This window comes from Homalodisca vitripennis, chromosome 1, assembly GCF_021130785.1.
Source record: "Homalodisca vitripennis isolate AUS2020 chromosome 1, UT_GWSS_2.1, whole genome shotgun sequence".
Taxonomy (NCBI): Eukaryota; Metazoa; Arthropoda; class Insecta; order Hemiptera; family Cicadellidae; genus Homalodisca; species Homalodisca vitripennis.
Genome location: NC_060207.1, coordinates 58,235,376 through 58,257,500, shown reverse-complemented (window position 1 = coordinate 58,257,500; position 22,125 = coordinate 58,235,376). Strand labels below are relative to the sequence as shown.

At 35.6% G+C, this 22,125-nt stretch overlaps 1 protein-coding gene across 8 annotated transcripts in view; it reads left to right on the top strand.

Annotated features, from left to right (window-relative positions):
- The window catches only part of LOC124362207 (protein phosphatase 1 regulatory subunit 12A-like), a 176,899-nt gene that overhangs the window by 22,490 nt on the left and 132,284 nt on the right, over positions 1-22,125 (top strand). For all 8 annotated transcript variants that reach the window (XM_046816564.1, XM_046816573.1, XM_046816555.1 and 5 more), the window contains exon 2: positions 13,687-13,817. In XM_046816564.1, the coding sequence (XP_046672520.1) occupies positions 13,687-13,817 (131 nt within the window). The remainder of the gene's footprint in view (positions 1-13,686; positions 13,818-22,125) is intronic.

Genomic DNA, 22,125 nt, shown 5'->3' with positions numbered 1-22,125 from the left:
TTAAGTAGAGCTACACTAGGGGAGTTGCATCAAAATTTAACAAGTAAGATTCGCTTCATGATGTGATTTATATATCATATTTAAAGAATTCAGGAATCTTTAAACTGTCAATTTAAGTAACAACTCCACATTGTATGTTGGAAGGATAAAAGTGTTTAAAAATTATTTTTTATTTTATAAAAAAACAACCGCGAGGCAAGTAAGACAATCAAAGTGTTAGATATCTCATCAGTAATGTGCCATATACGCGGAGAGAAGCATTATTAGTGGGGTATGGTGGTGTTATTTCAATGCAAATGAACATTAACTAAATGCTTTTAACATTCCAAAAGTTTTGAAAAATGTTTATTTTGCCTGTTTCGATATCAAATCTGTGACTTCTCGGTTAGGGCCGTAGCCTTACCCCTAGGCGATTAGAGGTTTCTTTGAAAGTACTCGTAAATAACTTCCATAAAATGTCGTCTATGGTTCCAAGACTTGAAGGAATTGGAACACATTTAACTGTTTGTAAATAATTCGCAGAAAGGGTTTAGAGGCAGTTAGGAGATTTATTCCCAATGTTGTGGATTTCACAGTAAAGATTCTGTTTTCATCTGAAAAACAGCATTCTGGATATTAGTCCGATTCCGTTCAGACGCCAATATTGTGCCCCGCTCGGCCGTTATTTATGGAAGAGCGGAGCATTGCACGTTGAACTTGGCATTGGACCGAGTGCGCTCACGGCCTTACCGGTAATAAAATTGTTTTGCGTACGACCTTGTTTTGCGTATGTATTTTAACTTAAATCCTGTAGCCGGTCCGGATCATAGAATCGAAACTGCTTACAAAGGGCAGAGATTGATTGCTGTTGTACTGCACAGAAGGCTCACGGCCCGGCACGGGCGGCAGCGGGGTCAGACGCAGAGCCGATCACCGCTTATTTCTGGACCAGATTCCCCGTTCTGTTGAAACGTGCGTTGTCTTAGTTCGCAGAATTCCTAACAGCTTCATATAGAATGTACAAATTGCCTCAAAATGTGTATGCTATTGATTTTTGTTGTAAATATATCTCTGTAAATGTACGATTCATAGCTAAATGAATATAGAAAATTTATTCTTTTACTATAAAATTTTGATAAAGTTATCTGAAATTAATATAAAATTTAACCAAGGGATTATTTAATAGGGCATCCCCCCTTGTACTATATCATTAATCAAGTTTAAAACTGGCATTGACCTACTGTGAAAAGTGGCCATCAGTGTATATTGAAATACCATCTACAATAAGACTTATAAAACTTTTCTTTGTAATAATATTAATCTCTTTATTGCCAATACAAAAATTGTTCTGTATAATGCACATTTTATATGCATTTTAGTAATAACATGGTGTATATAAAATGTAACATGTACATTGAATTCTGAATAATGTTTCCTGCTTAATTAATGTTTAATTTTAAGATTACCTTCAATTAATGCGATATTTGATATAAAATGTACAGTCGACTCTCGATAACTCGAACCTCAATAAGTCGAATTCTTTGATAACTCGAATTTTTTTCCGTTCCCTTGAGAAACCTGCCTAAGTCGAAAAAAAACCATGCGTAACTCGAATTAATTTTGCACCCGAATTTTACCTCAATAACTCGAAGTGATAGAAAAATTACCTCTATAACTCGAAGTTCAGTAGATAAGTCGAAGTCTTTAAATACATTACCTCTACAACTCGAAATTTTGTATTGTATGTACGTATGAATTGTAGGCATACATTGCAGTGTGAGAGTAAGTACAAATGCTGTATGTAGTTACAGTACATACATTAGTTTTGTAAAGGATGTAGGGAATAAAAAACATAGTTTATTTGCACCTCTATAACTCGAATTTTATTTTTTTTTACCTCTGTAAGTCGAATTACCTCTGTAAGTCGAATTTAGTGAAATATTACCTTTATAACTCGAACTATTCTTAAGTCGAACTATACGTAACTCAAAGAAAACAGCCGTTCCCTTGAAATTCGAGTTATCAAGAGTCGACTGTACTACATAATTATGCGTATTTAAAATTAGACAAACATGGTACATGTTGCAATGGCCGCATATAGAATGAACACACCGAGCTCTCTATAAGTGATTCAAATGTGCACTAAATCACATTCTGAAGGCGGTTACCACAGATTCGACAACTATTGCAACAAGTTTGGGCACTGCGCGTACAAGGTCCCACCACCTCACGCACTTGTCTTGGCTTTGTATGAATATTACTTTTTAAGAACTTTTGTTCATATCTAAAGTATCAATATTTTGTGCAAACATTTTATTACTGAACATAAAAAAATTGTAAAAACAAATTTGTCATACATTACTGTAATACTTAAGGAACACTTACATTCACTGAACAATAATTCTGATATTCCTGATTGCAATTTGAGAATAAATTGTTCCTGAAACTTAAGGTCCTCAAATTTGCAATCATTCATCAGATATATTATGGTTGCACTGAGTATTTCATTATGATTAGTAATTGCAGCCTTATTTTAGTGTAATTTTTCAGGTTACATGTCTAATCAATTACGTACAATCCTTGAGTCATTGTGGCAGTTGTAGGATAAAAGTGAGGAATCTGTGTTGGTGGAAGTGTTGTAAAGAGCCTGTGTGCTGTATAGTTGCATATTGGCAGCCAAACAATCTGAGTAAATACGGCTCAGAATGAAGCTACAGCTAGTGCCAAGGGTCGACAAGACTACCAGTTCCATCACAGCTCCATAAATATTGGCAGCTACTGTATAGCACCATCTTTAGTTTATCTCTTCCATTACAAAATATTGACAATTTTTATTGGTCACATATACTTTATTGTTTGTCAATTAATGTTGAGATGACATTTTTGATAATTTAGTTAACAGGATGCAAATTACTTGGGTTTCTTCCTTGTTTAAACATATTAAAAACAATGAATAAACAGATTATTCTTAATTCTGAAAATAAAGTGATGACTATCCTAATTGACTGAAGAAGGCATTTGCTTGTATTCCTGGCGATGTACTCTTTTCAAAGTTATATTATCGTAGCATAAACATAATTAAGTAAGGTTATCTTTATCACATGGGCCTCATGCATCATATTTTTAATAAGTTTCCGTACAAAAACTGTAATCTGACTTTTTCTCAGGGTTTTTTAACAATCTGAATGGTAGTAAATTATAATAAATTAAGTGAGGGTTTGTTTCACTGTTTCAATCACTTTTATTGTGCTGGTTTATAGAGAAAAATGTTTTTATTATATTTGTAATTTTTTTTATTCACTTAATTCCAATGCTTGGGGAAACCTTCCTTGTTTCCCGCATCTTATTAAATAAAGATGCTATATATTAAATATCATACATTATATTTTATAGAATACAACCAATATTTATCAAAAAAGTTAAATTCATTTCGATTTGCATTCAAGATTTTGGCTGATAGTCTGTCTTGAAAGTCGAAAACTGTTCATTTTTCCTACATGCAATCTGTGTTAAAACGTGTAATACAGGTGTATTAATATGGGGAGCATCAAACAGTTCAGACATCATACTTTAAAAGCTCAGAAAAAAATATAATGAGAGCAACGGTGGTGACTTTTATTCAAACAAACTAAAGTTTTAACTTAGCTTTGCGTTTATATCTTTGAAAATTTGATAACAGTATAGAGAGATTCCTTGTCATTTGACAATTAAGCTGAAACATATGTAGAGCACTAGACATAAGAACATTTTCAATTATCCAATACCTAATTTAACTTTTTTGAAAGAAGATCACTATATATATATATATATATATATATATATATATATATATATATATATATATATATATAATTATGTTTATATAACAACTTCCAGTAAATTTTTAATTGCTAAATTACATGAATTTTTAGTTGAAAATTGTTACTAGGTGTGGAGAATATTTAAATGATGTCTTTAAACTAGTTATTCTAGTTTTGGCTGATGTTACTTTAGTTATATTATTAGTATTTTATATTTTGAGAATGCGCCAGTTTGTATTACACTGTTTATAAACCTGTCAAAAGTTTGTACAATAAAGATATTTTATCTTATAAATAAGTAAGTGGCTCTAATGTTATGTATATGTCTTTCACAACCTCATCAGAAAACTCATTGATTTTTAGAATTTAAAAAACATTGTTATATCCTATTATATAGTGGTATAAATATTCAAGACGTCCTGGGTATGACGTTAAACTGCCTCTTCCCACCTAACCATTCCCTAATTCCTACCAAATCCCCCTCCAGGGTCTATAAGTACCCGTCCTCTGACCGTTCCAGTGCATGGCTCGCTGGGAGTGCTTAAGCCGGCACTAGGTGCCCTATCTGGTGTCGGTGAGAGCTGATGTGAGCTTGTCTCTGCCGAGGCGTAAGTCATGTACTGGTTCAGAAGCCAGCCACTTCGGTCCTTGGTCAGGAAGTGTTCAGTAGGCAGGGGTGTCGGAGCCCCTGTTGCCCACGTGCGAGTCCAAGTTGTGCGCGTATTCCCGACTTGGTAAACGATGGAAAACCGGGCCTCGGGGAACTGAGGTAGGGTTGTCCCCTAAGCTACGGTTTGTGGGACACCCGAGGGCATGCCCGCTCCTGGGTGAATCGGCCCGCACTGCTAAACACGATGCGCTGGTGACCTTATATATGGATACTCAAACCACCCCCACCCTTAGGGCAAGAATTCGGAGTAAGAGATTACGATCCAGAGAAAAAGAGACAGTTGTCGGATTCTGAAAATGAATCATACATAAAACAAAGGAAAGTGGAAGAAAAAGTAAGAGCTGAAAATACGAGCATTCCAACTCCACTATATCTAATCGTGAGAGTCCATAAGGATGAGGGCAAAACCCTAACGAAGGTTAGTCCTTTCCTTATCAACAAGGCTTTTGTTTCCTCAGGCGGTCAGCCTAAATCTGTGAACAAATTAAGGAATGGAACTATCTTGGTGGAGGCTGCGAACTACATCCAAGCCAAGAAATTCCTTCAGATGACGAGTTTTTTTGATCAGGTGGAAGTCGTCGTTCAACCGCACTCCTCACTGAACACATCCAAGGGAATCGTCTTCTGCCGTGACCTGATGGAGTGTAGTGAGGAAGAAATCAAGGACGAGCTGCAATGCGAAATGGTAAACCGATGTGGTCAGGATGCTTCGGACGGAGAATGGGAGAAAGGTTCCTACTCCTGGTCTAATACTGACCTTTGCAATTCCTCAACCCCCAAAAACTATCAAGGCTGGGTACTTATCCCTTACTGTACGGCCATACTTCAAAAATCCGCAGCGGTGTTTTCCGTTGTCAGAGATTCGGGCACTCTACTAAGACATGCTCGGGCCCTGAGACTTGGTTCCCGGTTGCGGCGATGAAGGCCACCAAGAAGAAGGTTGCAAGAACGACGTCAGATGCGTAAACTGCAAGGGCAAACACGCGGCCACCTCGAAGGAGTGTAGAGTTTACATAGAGGAAAAAGGAAGTATTGAAGATTGCCACTCTTAACAAACTTTCCTTCAATGAAGCCCGCAAAGAGTATAGGAGAAGAATCGCTCCAACCCCTAAAAAGGAGTCTCGTACTCCGAAGCTGCTTCAGCCCCAGTCCCAATCCGCACAGTGCCCGTCATGTACCGCCTTGGAGGTTATGGTACTTAATTTAACAGAGAAGGTTGCTGCTTTGGTTAAAGCAGCTTGCAACCGGTACCGGACAACATCCGTTGGCATCCACCAGTAATCCTTCCCAAGCAGTCCACACGCCCCATACTAAGACCACCACACAGATTCAAGCTCCGCACAACAGTTACTCCTACTTTCAGAGATAAGGTGCAACAAAATACGAAACCTGCCTTATCTTTGGAAGAGAGAAAAAAACTCACCGACAAACTAAAGAAGAACATTCAAACAAAATCAGACAATAGATCAAAATCCCTAGTAAAAAAGACTAACTCATCCTCGTCCAGATCCTCACAATTATCACTTGATGATGATATGATTGAGGACCCTTTGGAGATGCAGACGGAGTTCCAAACTGTTCATGGTAACTTTCCGTCCTGTGTCTAAGCAAAGAAAAAAAATTACGATGAATTAGCACAAAATAAAATATATAATATTAAATATATGCTGTTACAATGGAATATTAAATGGTTTGAGAAGCCACTTTGAAGACTTAAAATTACTTATAAATACAAGAAAACCTAAATTTATTTGCCTACAAGAGACAAAATTGTCTCCTCATACTCGTTTCAAACAAAATGGTTATGACATCTTTCGCTTAGATCATCACCAACAAATTGCCTGTGGAGGTGTGGCTATTCTAGCAGATTCTTCTGTTAATGCTAGAGCCTTGAACATCGTCACAAACCTCCAGGCAGTAGCAAGTTTCAATCGACGTTCCTTTTAAATTAACCATCTGCTCCATATATATTCCACCTTCCCCTTTTGATTTATCTCTTGATGATCTACCGTGACCTGTACAGCCAACTCCCTTCTCCTTTCTTGATGGTTGGTGATTTCAATGCACACCATCGCTCTTGGGGTTCCAGCCATTCTGATCGAGGGGTAACATGGTTGCGGGATTGTGGGATGAAGTGACAGCGGTCGTTCTCAATGACGAGTCGGCCACTTACATGTGCCCTAGGACTGGCATATGGTCGGCAATCGAACCTGTCAATCTGCAGTCCGGTCGTGGCAACTCGAGTGCATTGGTCCGTACTTCCCGACCTGTCAGGGAGTGACCATGCGCCCATTGCCGTGGCTTTTCAATCCTTTCCGTCTTCGACAGGCAGGTGTCCCAGGTGGAAAATTAAGAGGGCTGACTGGAACGAGTACAAAAAGAACATGGTTTCTCAAACTAGTAATATCGAACTAAACGACATAAATACAGCCACTGAATTATTTACATGTAATATTATAACATCCGCAGAGCGGAGCATTCCAAAATCCTCAGGTTCACCAAACAAACGCCAGGTTTCTTGGTGGTCTGAAGAATGTTCGGCGGCTCTAAAGGAACGTCGAAAATGTTTAAAGACAGTTTCAACAGATCACCGAATGAAGAAAATTTAAGTAGGTACAGAAGAGCACGGGCAAAAGCAAGACAGGTTTTTAGACAGAGACGGCGGCAGTCCTGGGTTGGACTACACAGATCTAATAAAACGAACAACTCCTGCATCTGATGTTTGGAGGAAGCTTCGATCTGTTTGCTGCAAGACCCCCCCACCTTCTCTTATTGCTCTGAAAAATGGTACCGATGTGGTAACTGATCCCTTGGACAGTTTCCAATTTACTCGGCTCACATTTTGCGGAAATTTCAAAAACGTCATCTTACAATAGGGAGTTTTCAAAATTTCAAAACAAATACAGAAAGACATCCTCTAAATTTAAATATCAATAACAACTCTCCTTTAAACCTTCCCTTTACCATTGATGAACTTTGATTCATCACTAAAGGCGACATCAAATTCTGCCCCAGTCCCGATAACATACATTATGCTATGTTGCGGAACCTGACGGAGGATGGAAAACAAGATCTTCTGAAATTATATAATAGAATATATTTAGAAAACACATTCCCTAATTCTTGGCGTCGCTCACACATTATCGCTCTCCAAAAACCCGGCCAAGATAGAACTTCTCCAGGAGCCTATAGACCAATTTCGCTTACTAGCAGTCTCTGCAAAGTATTCGAAAGGATGGTCAACAGACGTCTTGTTTGGTTTCTGGAGAAAAATAATCTTCTTTCACCCTCCCAGTGCGGATTCCGACAAAGCCTGTCTACTAGTGACCATCTACTTGCCTTGGAATCGGCAATCCTGAATTCCTTTATTGAAAGAAAACAATTGATCGCCGTATTCTTCGACATTTCCAAGGCTTATGACAAGGCTTGGAGAAGGGGGATATTAAATGCTTTAATATCTTGGGGTGTAGGGGGCCACATGGTTTCTTTCATACAGGGCTTCTTGTCGGAAAGAACCATACAGGTCAAACTTGGGAACACCATTTCCGATTCCTTCACGCTGGAAAATGGTATTCCACAAGGTAGCGTTCTAAGTTGTACTCTGTTTGCCATTGCAATCAATAACATATCGTCCTGCGTTACCCCTCCTGTGCGCTGTTCTTTGTTTGTAGATGATTTCTCTATTTACATCTCTACAAAGAAGCTAGCGGTGGGGGAGAGAGCTTTACAGCTTACCATCAACAGGCTTGAACAGTGGTGCGGAGTTACAGGTTTTTCTTTTTTCGCCACCTAAAACAAAAGCCATCGTTTTCTCTCCAGAATGCGTACCGTTGAGCAGCCAACGCTCTCTTTGCTGGGTCAGAGAATTACTACTTGTGACAATATCAAATTCCTGGGTCTCACATTTGATACCCGGCTAACTTGGGTGCCTCACCTGAAAGACCTAAAAGATCGATGCGTGAAGCGCTTTGAACATACTGAGAGCTTTAAAGCGGAACAAAAATGGGGGGCTGACAGGACATGCATGCTCAGGTTCTACAAAGCCACCATCCGTTCCTGTATAGATTATGGATGTCAAGCATATGGGTCCCGCAAGACCCAGTGCTCTCAAAATGCTTGACCCAGTCCATAATTCTGCTTTAAGACTGGCCACTGGAGCTTTTCGATCTTCTCCTATTAATAGTCTTCTCGCAGAAACGGGAGAATCCCCTCTTTCGCATAGACGACAACAACTGTCCCTAAACTATGTTCACGCTCTTTCAGGGAAAGCCAGAAAACCCTGCGTTTGAACCGGTCCTCTGCGAAATCCACTCTATAATTTCCTTTCCTAGCGAGACCAAATCTTCCTTCACCCTTAGGCGTTAGGGCCAAATCCTACGCTTATGAAATAGGCCTAAATGATTACCAGTTTAAATTCGTTCATCAATGTGATATCCCACCCTGGAGCGTCTCAATGCCAAAAATTATTGTAAATCTCTCTAAGTTTAAAAAAGTCTCCACTCCAGAAACAGTCCTACCAACAAGAATTCCGTCAAATACTAGGCAGCCTCGCACCTTGCGATGTTGTCTATACTGACGGGTCAAAGGAACGTTGTAGAACTGGGATGTGCTTTCGTCACTGGGGTTAGACGATACGGGTTTCGTCTCCCCAACGACTCTTCCATTTTCACGGCCGAATTAACAGCCATCCAAAAGGCCCTAAATATAACGTTTCCTATGACTAAAAAATTGGTTATCTGCAGCGACTCCCTTAGTGGTATACAAGCCATCAGCGACATGTTTTCAAAACACATCATCATCCGCGAAATATGGCACTCTTTGTCGTCCCTTTCAGTCCAAAGGTTGTTGCTGTCTTTCTTGTCTGGGTACCTGGCCACATTGGAATATCCGGAAACGAGCTGGCAGATAGAGGAGCCAAAGAAGCATTGGAACTCCAGCCTTACACCGCACGGATAATTTCCTCCGACATTATTCCGGTAGTGAAGGGCAAACTGAAAGCCAAATGGAATACCGAGTGGCAGGCAGTCGTTAACAACAAGTTACGTCGTATTAAAGACTGCGTTGGACTCTGGGAGACAGCGAACCGCCTGAGTCGTCGTGAGGAGGTTGTGTTGTGTCGCCTGCGGCTAGGCCATAACGCTTCTCACACATGGCTTCCTCATGAGTAGAGATGATCCTCCGGTCTGCGACACATGTGACACTGTTATTACAGTTGAACATATGCTTGTTGACTGCCCTCGCTACTCGGTACATAGGCGCAACTCGAATCTGCCAGCTTCGTTGAACGATATTCTCTGCGACGACGAGACGGCAACTCAAACACTTTTATGTTTTCTGAAAGCAACGTCGCTGATGAACAAAATATAGTATTGTGTTAAGTTTATCTATTCCGATTATCGGTTTGTTGTTAATATTTATTAATTTATTATTTAATTTTTATTTATTATTATTATGACAGCTGCCAAATTAGCCCCTTTACAGCTACCTTGGTGGCAGTAAAATTTGTTAAGTTTTTACAGTTTATTTAATTAATGTTATGTACCTTGTACTTATTTTGTTCTATTTAATATTTTTTAGCCCCTATATGGGTTAAGACCTCTTTACAGTCTTTCCCTTGTTACATGTATTGTTATCTAGTTCTAAGGTTATTTTAAATTATTTACTCAACTACTTGCTTTCATTCCTATTTATATTTTTTTCTTATAGAATGTAATCTATGTTTGCCTAATTGACACCACCAAATACGAGTAGGTGCCAATTTTCTCTTGAGGGCGATGATAACCGCTGCGTTTTTCGCCCCTTATAAAAAAAAAAAAAAAAAAAAAAAAAAAAAAAAAAAATATTCAAGAACAAGGTCATTGTCATTGTGCTGGTTTCATGTACTAGTGATTAAGAAGCCAAATATATAAAATGGTTATTAAAAGCTTTACCTATTTATAAGCTTAATAATGTTTCTTTCCTCTTTATTCATAGTTTTTATTATTTTCCATGCACCTTTACATTTGAGTTTTGCATCCATATCTTATGTCTCATTTCAGAATATTTTTTTTATTTATTTTAAACCTAAACAGATGTTTTACCCTTGTTACTTATGTTTACATTCTAATTAATAATACTGCAATTTTACTGTTCTTGAAATGAATAAGAATGTTTCTAATTCTTTTGTTAGCAGTTTACGACTTAACCTATGGGTATCATCACTACTTGTTATTTATATTGAAATGATTGAGCAGCACACTTTAAAGTCAAATACTCCATCTATGTCAGTATGAAGTTGTAGCTGTGTTGTATACCTGAGTCAAGTGTTCTGTACAATTTTCAATAGCATGAAGTTTTATCATTATATTGATTTTGGTTGAAAAAATGTTTGTTTTTTAATCGAGTATAAAACACAATTTGGATGAAGACTTCTACAAACTGTGGCTTGGTCTGATAAATGAGGTTTAATTTTGTTGCAGATTACATTTCCCTTTTTAAATTGATGACTATAAACTAGCATATAGAGATCTTGAAAAGTGTGTAAAAGTTCACTTTACTTTATGATTCACAATGTTTCACTAATGTGATATTTGACTACTTGCAACTACGTTCTATGAGGCATATAGAGATCTTGAAAAGTGTGTAAAAGTTCACTTTACTTTATGATTCACAATGTTTTACTAATGTGATATTTGACTACTTGCAACTACGTTCTATGAGGCATATAGAGATCTTGAAAAGTGTGTAAAAGTTCACTTTACTTTATGATTCACAATGTTTCACTAATGTGATATTTGACTACTTGCAACTACGTTCTATGAGGCATATAGAGATCTTGAAAAGTGTGTAAAAGTTCACTTTACTTTATGATTCACAATGTTTCACTAATGTGATATTTGACTACTTGCAACTACGTTCTATGAGGCATATAGAGATCTTGAAAAGTGTGTAAAAGTTCACTTTACTTTATGATTCACAATGTTTCACTAATGTGATATTTGACTACTTGCAACTAAGTTCTATGAGTATTGGTCTTCTTATAGCTATCCAAAGTTTAAGTGACTGTTGATCAAATCAGTAGATTAGTGTATTTCCAAACGAGAGTGTTTGTTGTAAGCCTTTGCTTATAATATAATTAAGTAATTTATATAATATAAAATAATAATAGTTAAGTAATACCAACTGATAAACTATTTGGTGAATTTGCTTTTGTGAACATCAAGTTTGTCAGTGTGGAATATAGGGTTAAAGACCATGTGTGCTTACAAAATTTACCGGAAGCTCTTGTAGAAGAGCACTATTTGAAATTATGTAAGGCTATAATCTCTCCCTTTCTTTCTATCTCATATAGGCTAAACAGGCTAATGAATCAAATGGAATAAAAAATGTCTTTATGAAAGAGGCTAGTTAGAGCTTTCTAGCCCCTCTCATAAAGTTGGTTTGTTGGCAAAAAACCGTAATCTTTTTTTATGTTAAACGTCAAAATATAACGAGAAATGTTTGTAGGCCTTCCAATTTTTCACAACAAATTTATTTCAATGTTTTTTTGTATTCCCCAAGGGAACATAGTGCGCTTTACGAAAGCCCGGTGTGAACCCGATTGGGTACATGTTGTTGTGAACATATTAAAGGTTCCACTGGAACTGTCGTAACAACGAATGTCTGCCGTTGCAATGAAAAAATATATGGTTTCACTGAAACTGTAGTGACAATGTGGCCATTGCAACAATTGGCTGCCTGTTGCGATAAACACGAATGTTGCAATGTATGGTACTGATCATGGAACGATGAGATAACCGCTATACTATATATTACAAGCTTATAGATGATTAATTATTATTCCTACCTGCTTTCCTCTTCCTCCAATACTACTTATTATGGATTGGGAATTAACTGTTGTTTATCACTTTTTAACCCGTAGTGAAACATTAAAAAAAATATTTTTTTCTTTTATGTTTTTATTCACATTTAATTTTGATCCTAATCAAACTATACATAATATTTTTTATGTAATATACCATATTTGAGATAGTTTGTAATATTGAATTGAACTAAATAAATGTTGTAATAAAAATTTTTTAATTTCAAGTGTTAGTAAAAATAATTAGAATTTCAAGCACTGATTATTAATTTTGCATCTTTTAGCTACATGGCAATTGAACAAATACGATATATGCAATGCAACGAGACGTAACGAATGAATAATATAGCGTTTTGTTGCAATGGAACTGTTAGCTGAAACTGGTCCACGGCTGTCATAAACTCAGCACTGTAGTTCAGTGTCTGGAACAGTTTGGCACATCTCTCTTATCATTTAACCTCATATCATATAAGGAAAATTAATAATGATTGATTACAAAGTAAAATTGTAACATACACTTATAATAAAATGTAAACAAGATTAATTTTTGTAAAGTTAAGTAACAAACATAATAATATAATTCTTTTTGAAGGATTATACAAAATGAACTTAACAATGCCAATGAGAGAAGAAAAAGAACAAAAACACACTCAATCGTTCTAGCACACAATCTGACCTCACACACGCTACAAGCACCAATGCCCGTCACGCCCACAGGCTCTCTAGTAACAAGACCCTGACCCTCGCCCTAAAGCACACATGACTTTCAATACTTCTAATATCTTCAGGGAGAGCATCCCAAAGGCAGCAATTCTGAACAGTAACCAACCTTTTAACAATTTTTAATCTATGAATTGGAATTTATAGTAAACTAGTTCCCCTTTTTTCACTAATTTCTAAAACTCGTTTAAATACCAAAAACTCTTAATTAGTTGATCTGTTATCTGAATAAAGAAATAACAAATGTTGTTGAAATGTACTCATATATACTGTCTTTATTTTAATGAGAAGGCTACTTAATAATGAGAGTCAGCTTGAATCCACATTTTATTGCAGTTAGAATCCGCAGGCACACTAGTAAGAGTGTTACCTACCTAGTAACATTCATATGTGTTATTATGTTTGTTTTTAGGTAAATTTGTTATATACATCATTATGGTTGTTTGCTTGTTGATTTGCATTATATTCTAGGAACAGATTACTTGAGCTGAATAAACAATATTTTTAACAAATCATTTATTATTTTTTAGACCCCTCAATGTTAAATTGGAACCTGGTACTCTATATATCAAAATAATGGTAGCTTTGATACTATTGACTTTTTTGCAGTTAATCAGAACTGGTATGCCATCCAAGTACCTAATTAATGTGACTAATTGTTACATAAACTGTTGCAGGCTTGCATCGATGACAATCTAGACATGGTGGAGTTCCTGGTGAAGCATGGGGCAGATGTCAACAAGGGAGACAATGAGGGTTGGACTCCCTTGCATGCTACTGCATCCTGTGGCTTCATCAGCATAGCTAAGTATGTTTTCTCTACAAATACCAACTATTGGATCATAAAAACTCCTAAATGTTATAAAAAAGAAAAAAATGTCTTGACAAAATCATCTACAAGAAGACTATTACAAATTGTTTAGAGAATAACTTTAAAGGTAGCTTTAATTTTCAACATTCTTCATATCTCACTCTGTTGTTTTAAATTCCCTCTTATTTGTCAAAAATAAAAAAAAGATTGTCAGGCTAATTAGTGGTTAAATCTTCTAGACTTGTACTTTGGCCAATCAATAACCTCAAGGTGGCAGTGCAATTAATTTTAACTTTAGTTTTCAAACTTGATCGTAGGAAAATAGTCAACAAGACACACTAATTTGGTTGGTATTTTAACAGTATGTGATTGTTACATTTTTACTCGTGTTTTGGCCTTGACTTAGAAAATAAATATGGTTACATTCTTTTTCGTCATCTATCCAACTTTTTAATTTAATTAATTACTAAGCATTTGAATAAATTAGTACTTAATAGATATTTTTTATTGACTATTTTTATCCAATAACTACTCAAAATCAAGCAAAATTTTTATTTTTATTTGAGAATAGTTACCATTTAGTTAATTTATTTTGTGATTGTAGGGTTTTTATTCATTCACTTTATATTTCTTCTTTATGTCACTTTTTATACTAACAAATTAGTGTCATTTATTTTAAGTGTGAAAATGGTTGATTTTAAAGTACAGTATATCAATAATATATTCTATACAATGTAACACATTTGTTGTAAAATAAGTACACATGTTGCTGTCTTATGCTTAAACATTTTAATGTTGGTGATGTGGGGTTTGCTACTGAATGAAAAGTGAATACGATTATGATACTTGAGGAAGTTTTTGTCAGATACATTATTTGTCTTATGCTTAAACATTTTATTGTTGGTGATATGGGGTTTGCCACTGAATGAAAAGTGAATATGATTATGATACTTGAGGAAGTTTTTGTCAGATACATTTATACAAGAATACACATTCTATGACCTATCACAGAAACAAAATTAAAATTGGACCTTATCTCTGGATTTAGATTAGATTAGTTAGCTAAAACAGATGCACACAATTTGTCACCAGTGAATCAAATGCTACAGATTAGTTAACTAAAACAAATATACAACAATTGTCACCAAACTGTGTTTTGCTTGATCAGAATGGGAATCAAACACCACATATTAGTTAGTTAACTAAAGAAATACACACAAATTGTCACTAAACTTTGTTTATGTTTCATCAGAAACAGAATCAAACACAACAGATCAGTTAGCATACAAATACACTCAAATTGTCTCTAAACTCTGCTTATGTTTGATCAGAAAGGGAATCAAACACCACAGATCAGTTAGCATACAAATACACTCAAATTGTCTCTAAACTCTGCTTATGTTTGATCAGAAAGGGAATCAAACACCACAGATCAGTTAGCATACAAATACACTCAAATTGTCTCTAAACTCTGTTTATGCTTGATCAGAAAGGGAATGAAACACCACAGATCAGTTAGCTAAAACAAATACACACAAATATCACCAAACTATGTTTTTTGTGTCATCAGAAACGGAATCAAACATGACAGATCAGTTAGTTTAAACAAATACACTCAAATTGTCTCTAAACTCTGCTTATGCTTGATCAGAAAGGGAATCAAACACCACAGATCAGGTAGCATAAACAATTACACTCAAATTATCTCTAAACTCTGCTTATGCTTGATCAGAAAGGGAATGAAACACCACAGATCAGTTAGCTAAAACAAATACCCACCAATATCACCAAACTATGTTTTTGGGTGATCAGAATGGGAATCAAACAACACAGACCAGTTACTTAAAACAGATTCACATCAATTGTCACCAAATTGTATTTTTGCTTGATCAGAATTGGAATCGGACACGACAGATCAGTTAGCTAAAATAAATTCATACAAAAAGTCACTGAACTGTGTTTATGCTTTATCAGAGTGGGAATTAAAAATGTATGCTAAAATTAATTTTAGTACTGTAACATCTTGTATGAGAATTTCCATAATTAATTCTATGAAGAGTGTATATTTAAAGTAATAAATGTAAATAACTTGAACCTTTAGATAGGTTTTAGAAATAGTATTTACCTCAAGATTGAATCTGAAATATAGTGATGTAATACTGATTTGGCCTACAACATTAAATATTAGAGTAGAAACATACAGATAGAGATTTAGATGTTAGAAATATGCTTGTGAATTTTTTAGGTAGGCTTATTAATGAGGAATATTTTATAATAAAATGAATGTATTATCAAGTATAAGAAGCTTGGCACCTAAAGAACAATATTAATATTTAGATTTATACATTATCAGTATTAAATCTATATCCTTAATATTTAGGAATCAATCAGGATAGAATTCTGAATGCCTGAAATTACGAATGACGAAGTTTTTTTATATCTTGTATGAAAATTTCATATAATCAAAAATGTATACAATAATTATACTGAACATATTGTGTATTCACTAGAAATTGTTTGGAAAGACTAACTTTAAAATATCTATAAATTTCCAGTAGTAGTAGTTGACTGAATATTTTGTGACAATATTTTTTAAATCTCAATAACTGCAAAATTTGAAAATCCAATACAATGTTTTTAAATAAATGGAAACATTAGTTAGAGTTGTGACACTCATGCACATGGACACACTTATGACATTTACATGTAAACCTTAATTCTAGATCTGTCACTTCAATTCAGGTGTCAATGCTTATGGAATTCAAAATTTTAAATTGATATATATATATATATATCACATGTTAATGAAGACTTCATAATAACATAATTTTAATGAATGGAAACTCCAATACCATTTTGAAAAAAGGAGACTCCATAATTTAAGATACCGAGATTTCATACTCCTGGAGTGTTAGAATTATCGTAGTTATAAAATAGGCTATGAAATGTTTTCCACAGTAAAAATGGGAATTTACTCAGAACTAGTTATATATTTTTTTATTCCCAAAACAATTGAAACGTTTTTGTATCTTGAATTTCTTTCAACACTTTTTTGTTACATATAGTTAGTTTGTCACTTTATTTCTTTTTTTTATTTTCTTATTAATTGATGCACTATAAAACATTTGATATTTGTGAAAAATTATAATATTATCTATTAATAACTAGCTGACCCGGCGAACTTCGTACCGCCTTAAAGGGTCCACAGCATCCACATTGGTGCTTGAAATGTGCAGAATAAAAGACAAAGTAAAAAAATAAATCAAATTAGGTCCTATGTGATTTTTTTCCTTTCACAACTAATCTTAAATTTTAAAATTAAAAAACACAATTCGTAAGTTATCTAAAATAATTTAAATTGCAATAAGCAGCAAAGCCACAGATACATTAATTTATTATATTGATCTCTTTCTTCAGTCAGTACCTTGTGATATACAACATTTTTGCAGTTAAGGGTGCACAGATACATTAATTTATTAATATTTTCTCTTTCCGACAGTCAACCTTGTGATATTATTGTCCATGCAAATGCAAGGAATATGAGTTGTTTTTAGCAGATGGTTTGCAGCCACATGAACTTCCTCAAAAATTTGTCCATGAGAAAAACATGGATTTTCTAAATTTAGTCCACAAACGCTCAAAGATTGGCCTTGTGATTTATGATCGTCATGGCAAATGGCATATGCAAGACGAATCGGAAACTGAGTTCGTTTAAATTCAAAATACATATCGGTAGAAATCATCGGGAATCTTGGAATAAGAACTTCCTCACCTTTAAATTTTCCTTTAAGAATCGTCGCGTGAATCACATTTATCATCAATTTTTTTACAACCAAACGCGTTCCATTGCATAATTTTGGTTGATTTATGATTGCGAAGAAGCATACTATGGCACCACAACCTTCAAAAGTAAATTATGAGGTGCTAAGCCAGGCATCTCCAAAGAGTTTTAAAAATTCAGTTGGATAGTTAGTAGCCTCATCATTTGTTACGCAATCAATCAATTAGATTTGAATGTTTGCAGAGTACCATCAATTTGACTCTGAATTAATTAAAAGTTCAAGTCATCCACATCCTTGTTCTTAGCTGCTAAGATTGCTCGCTCACTCAACCAATTGTTATTTTTGTGATTAGTATTGATATTGGGAATTAAGTTTGCATTAGTTCATCTTTTGTTGAGATAAAGGTGCAAAAATTGGATGGAAATGAAATCATCCACTTTCTTGGTCTACAGGAACACAACCATTACAATAGTCAACAACTGATTAGAAAAAATTTGAGCAGATGGATCGTTTGATAATTCAACTCTCATGTTTGCAGTCAACTGTAGTTTTTTTTACATAACGCCACAAAATGTGATGATTTTAGGCAAGCGTTTTATTTCATCAGCAGCAGTCTAGGAATAACTGGCAGTGTTTGGCGGAAATCACCAGCAGTAAAATTAATGAGCCTCCAAAACTTCAAAACTTCATTGCGCATTGCTTTCAGATTTCTTTCAAGTGCTTCTATCAAGTGCTTCCAATGCACGTTTATGGGCCATTGTGCATTCGTCCCAGATAATGATTTTTGACGCTACTAAAACTTTTGCCATTGCTGAGTTCTTTGATGTGTTGCACGTTGGTTGCTCAATGGTTTGAAGATTCAAAGGCAGTTTCAGCGCTGAATGGAGCCGTACGACATCCTTCCAATAATGTGGCTGCTATCCAAGAAGAAGCAACTGCTACTGCAATATCAGATCTTGCACGAAACAGTAGCCAAAATCAATGACATTAGGAATGTTTTCCAGTTCCACCGGGGGCATCTAAGAATAATAACCCACCATTTCCATCACTAATTGCCTTTATTAATGTACTATAAACTTCCTTTTGTTGGGGGTTCAACAGGGGTACATTTGTTTGAATTAATTGTTCTAATTCACGTGAATCATATTCAAGTTCACGCTCCAACTCCAGATTAAATGCGTCATTCATTCCGCGATTTGGTGGTGGCATTCCCAATTTAACTAACATACTGCCACACATGAGGTAACACATGTCCTCAATCAAGACTAAAGCTTGGTTATAAATCTCTTCGTTAGCTTCGAGATTGGGATTTCTCATACTAACACGAAGCCTATGTAAAATGTCTTCTGCCATGTTATCCTTGTATTTGTTCCACAGGTCACGTGGATTTGATGGAAAACATGTAGAAATAATTATAGCAAATAATGTCCGTATCTGACTGAATTTGCAGATATAACCGCTTCAAGCAATTGTCATGTCCCAATGAATATCATTCTCTAGTAAATTTAAGCTCTTGGCATGCAGCACGAAATGTTGGGCACACTATACCATTCACTGTTCGTAGTGATTCATATGATGTTGGCCCTCGGACATTTACCAACAACAATCGCAAAAAGAAGCATTCATCATTCTTCGGATTAACTGTGTAAATACGACCCAGAGCATCTGTAGAACGTACACCTGGATGACCAGTGACCACATCGCTTTGCTTCCGACGTTGAAATTTTTTTGATGAAGAGTTCCAAGTATAGTATCGGTGGCATCTCAGAGTATAGCAAAGTTTGTGCGAAGAGATCGCTCTGACAAATCTCAAAAAAACTGGTCAATATTGTCGCTGGAGGTAAAGCAGCACGTTGGACCACATTTGATTCGGTGAAATACACTCGCTGACCATTCTCAAGATGAACCGACAAATGTAAAACAGTAGGATGGCGTTCATGAATAGGAAATGAGAATATACGCCAAATTGCCTCATTGCAGTTTACATATCGACCAACTTGATAACGCATGATTTCATCGTAGGTGTTGGAGGCTTGGATTCCAAAAACTGCCATATCACTTCCTTTAGTAACATATTTGCAGACATATTTGATTGATTTGACTGAATTGCAATACTCAATGTTGCAATGTGTCTTAAAACGTTGTGGAAAGTAGTGGTGAATATGGAAACAAGCCAACTGTTTGTCGACCACAAAATCATTACCTTTCACTTTTATTGTGATAGTTCGACCATTATCATCGATTGACCGACGCCGATATAGAGGATAGCCATCATTGCCTGTAATAGTCTCTGCGTTAATTTTCGTGGATACCGTTTTGAACAGGCACTGTTCACCATACACGGTGATTGAGGGTTGATAACGCCACATGGACCATGAATCATATTCTTGATTACAACATCATGTAGGTCTGGATCTGTTTCAGGATCAGGGATTTCAGCACATATGATATCATCAACTTGGTCTGGTTGAATGTTTTCTACCAACCAAATAAGAATGTGTGCATGGGGCAAACCACGTTTTTGCCATTCAATTGAATACATCCAGCATCGAGTATTCCCGAAGACACGTTGATTTACAATAAAGTTCATCAGAGTCAGGATCTTTTGTCTAAAGACACGTGCTGTGATGTCGTGCCGATCACTTGAAGTTTGACAGGAAAGTAACATTTCAACTATTTCTATCCATTTTGGAATCACATGTAAAGGTAATAAACAAATCTGGTCTACCGTAATGACGAACATATGTCATCGCATCTTGCGCATATTCATGCATATGACGTGGACTACCTGTGTATGTCGCTGGCAGAATAGTCAATCGACCAATATTTGATGTATCTCCATCAGTGCTAATTGCATTGCGCAAATGGATATACTCTTCTGATCTCAGTTTGGCTTGATTGATTCAACCGAATGAAATTAAGACGCTCTGTTTCGATTTTTACATACATATCAACGCAATACTGCTGAAACAGCCGACGAAAACGCAACAAATAGTTATCTACATTTTGACGAATCATCAAATGGTATGCATAAAAATTCATTGCAGAAAGCTTCTTGTTCGTCTCTTCGCCTGAAAAAAAGAGGACAAATTAGTGAACATATCCATATTCTATATACAATTTATAGTATCTTTGAGAACATTTTAATTAAGTTAAGATTAAAATATATTTATTACATTATTCATTATTGAATCATCAATTATTATTTGCTCAATATTTTCCCAAAGAAATAGCATTATAATCCCTTAGTTGACATCAAAGAAATTTTTTTTTTTTCATTTTAACTAAAACTTCACAAAGCTAAAATTTATACAACAAAATAGTATTTACCATTTAATGGATTTATTATCTTGATATTGAAATGATATCCATCATCTCCTTGCCAAAACATCAGTGGATATTGCAGTGCATCATACGATCGGTGTGGTTTCATATATTTTTTGCAGATGCCCTGTATCGCGACGTGTAAGAGCAATATCGCGTGTTTCCATGTTTTCACCTACAACCAGGATGGCAACTTCATCTATCGTTGGAGCATTGAATCTGCGTTCATGTGTTCCAGCTGGTCGTTTGTCTGCTCTTATCACAACTTTGTAATCATCACTTGGCATGCGCTCCAATGCAGTCTTAAAGAGCCTGATCAAAGCATGATGTTCATCAAGGAAAACACTGAAGATCTGAAAGAATTGTTCTTTTCGTTGCTGTGTTGATCTCATGTCGGCGATCAAGTTGCTCCTCAATATTACCCATAAAGTATATTTGTAGGAAGTTATACTGTCCATCCACAACTGGTAGCAATGATACAATTCGATGGTTGAATTTGACCTTGAATCTGTAAAGATAGCAAAGTTTATGTAATTGAGACAACAATTTTATTTAAGGCACCTAATAATAATAAAAACATAAAATCATTTTTCAAGAATACATGAAATAAAGTAAATATTTATATTTTATCATTAATTACCTTGAATGTCGGATTAAATCCATGTTCTTGAATTATGTTTGCCCCAAATGATGTCATTTGAAAACAACTATTGTATTTTTGAGTATTAGCAAGAAAATTCGTGATTCTTGCGTTTCTCCAGAAAAGCAATGATTGCAATGGATCAAGAGGGGGAGTCAGTATTGGCAATTTTACTTTGCCATTAAGACAAACACAATCCAAGCGACTCTCAACAAACTTCAATGCACTACAATGCCCACAAACAACATCCATTGGACCAATAAGTACAGATACATGCGAACTGTAATCATATGTGCAATCATAACTAAATGATGATCTATTCAAAATCAAACAGCTGATGTATTCCTTCTTGCGTGTCGAACTTGATCTAGTTGTTGATCAGTACGATTAGCTCGCCGATTTCGCATAGCCAAGCGAGCTGTTTCACGGGCTTCCTCTCTTTGCTCTTGAGATTGAGAAGCACGAAGTCGGGCCATACCAACACGGACACTCTTGTCGTCCGATTTCACGTTCTTCTTCAGTAGAATTGTTCACAACGTTACGAAGCCATCTTGCATTA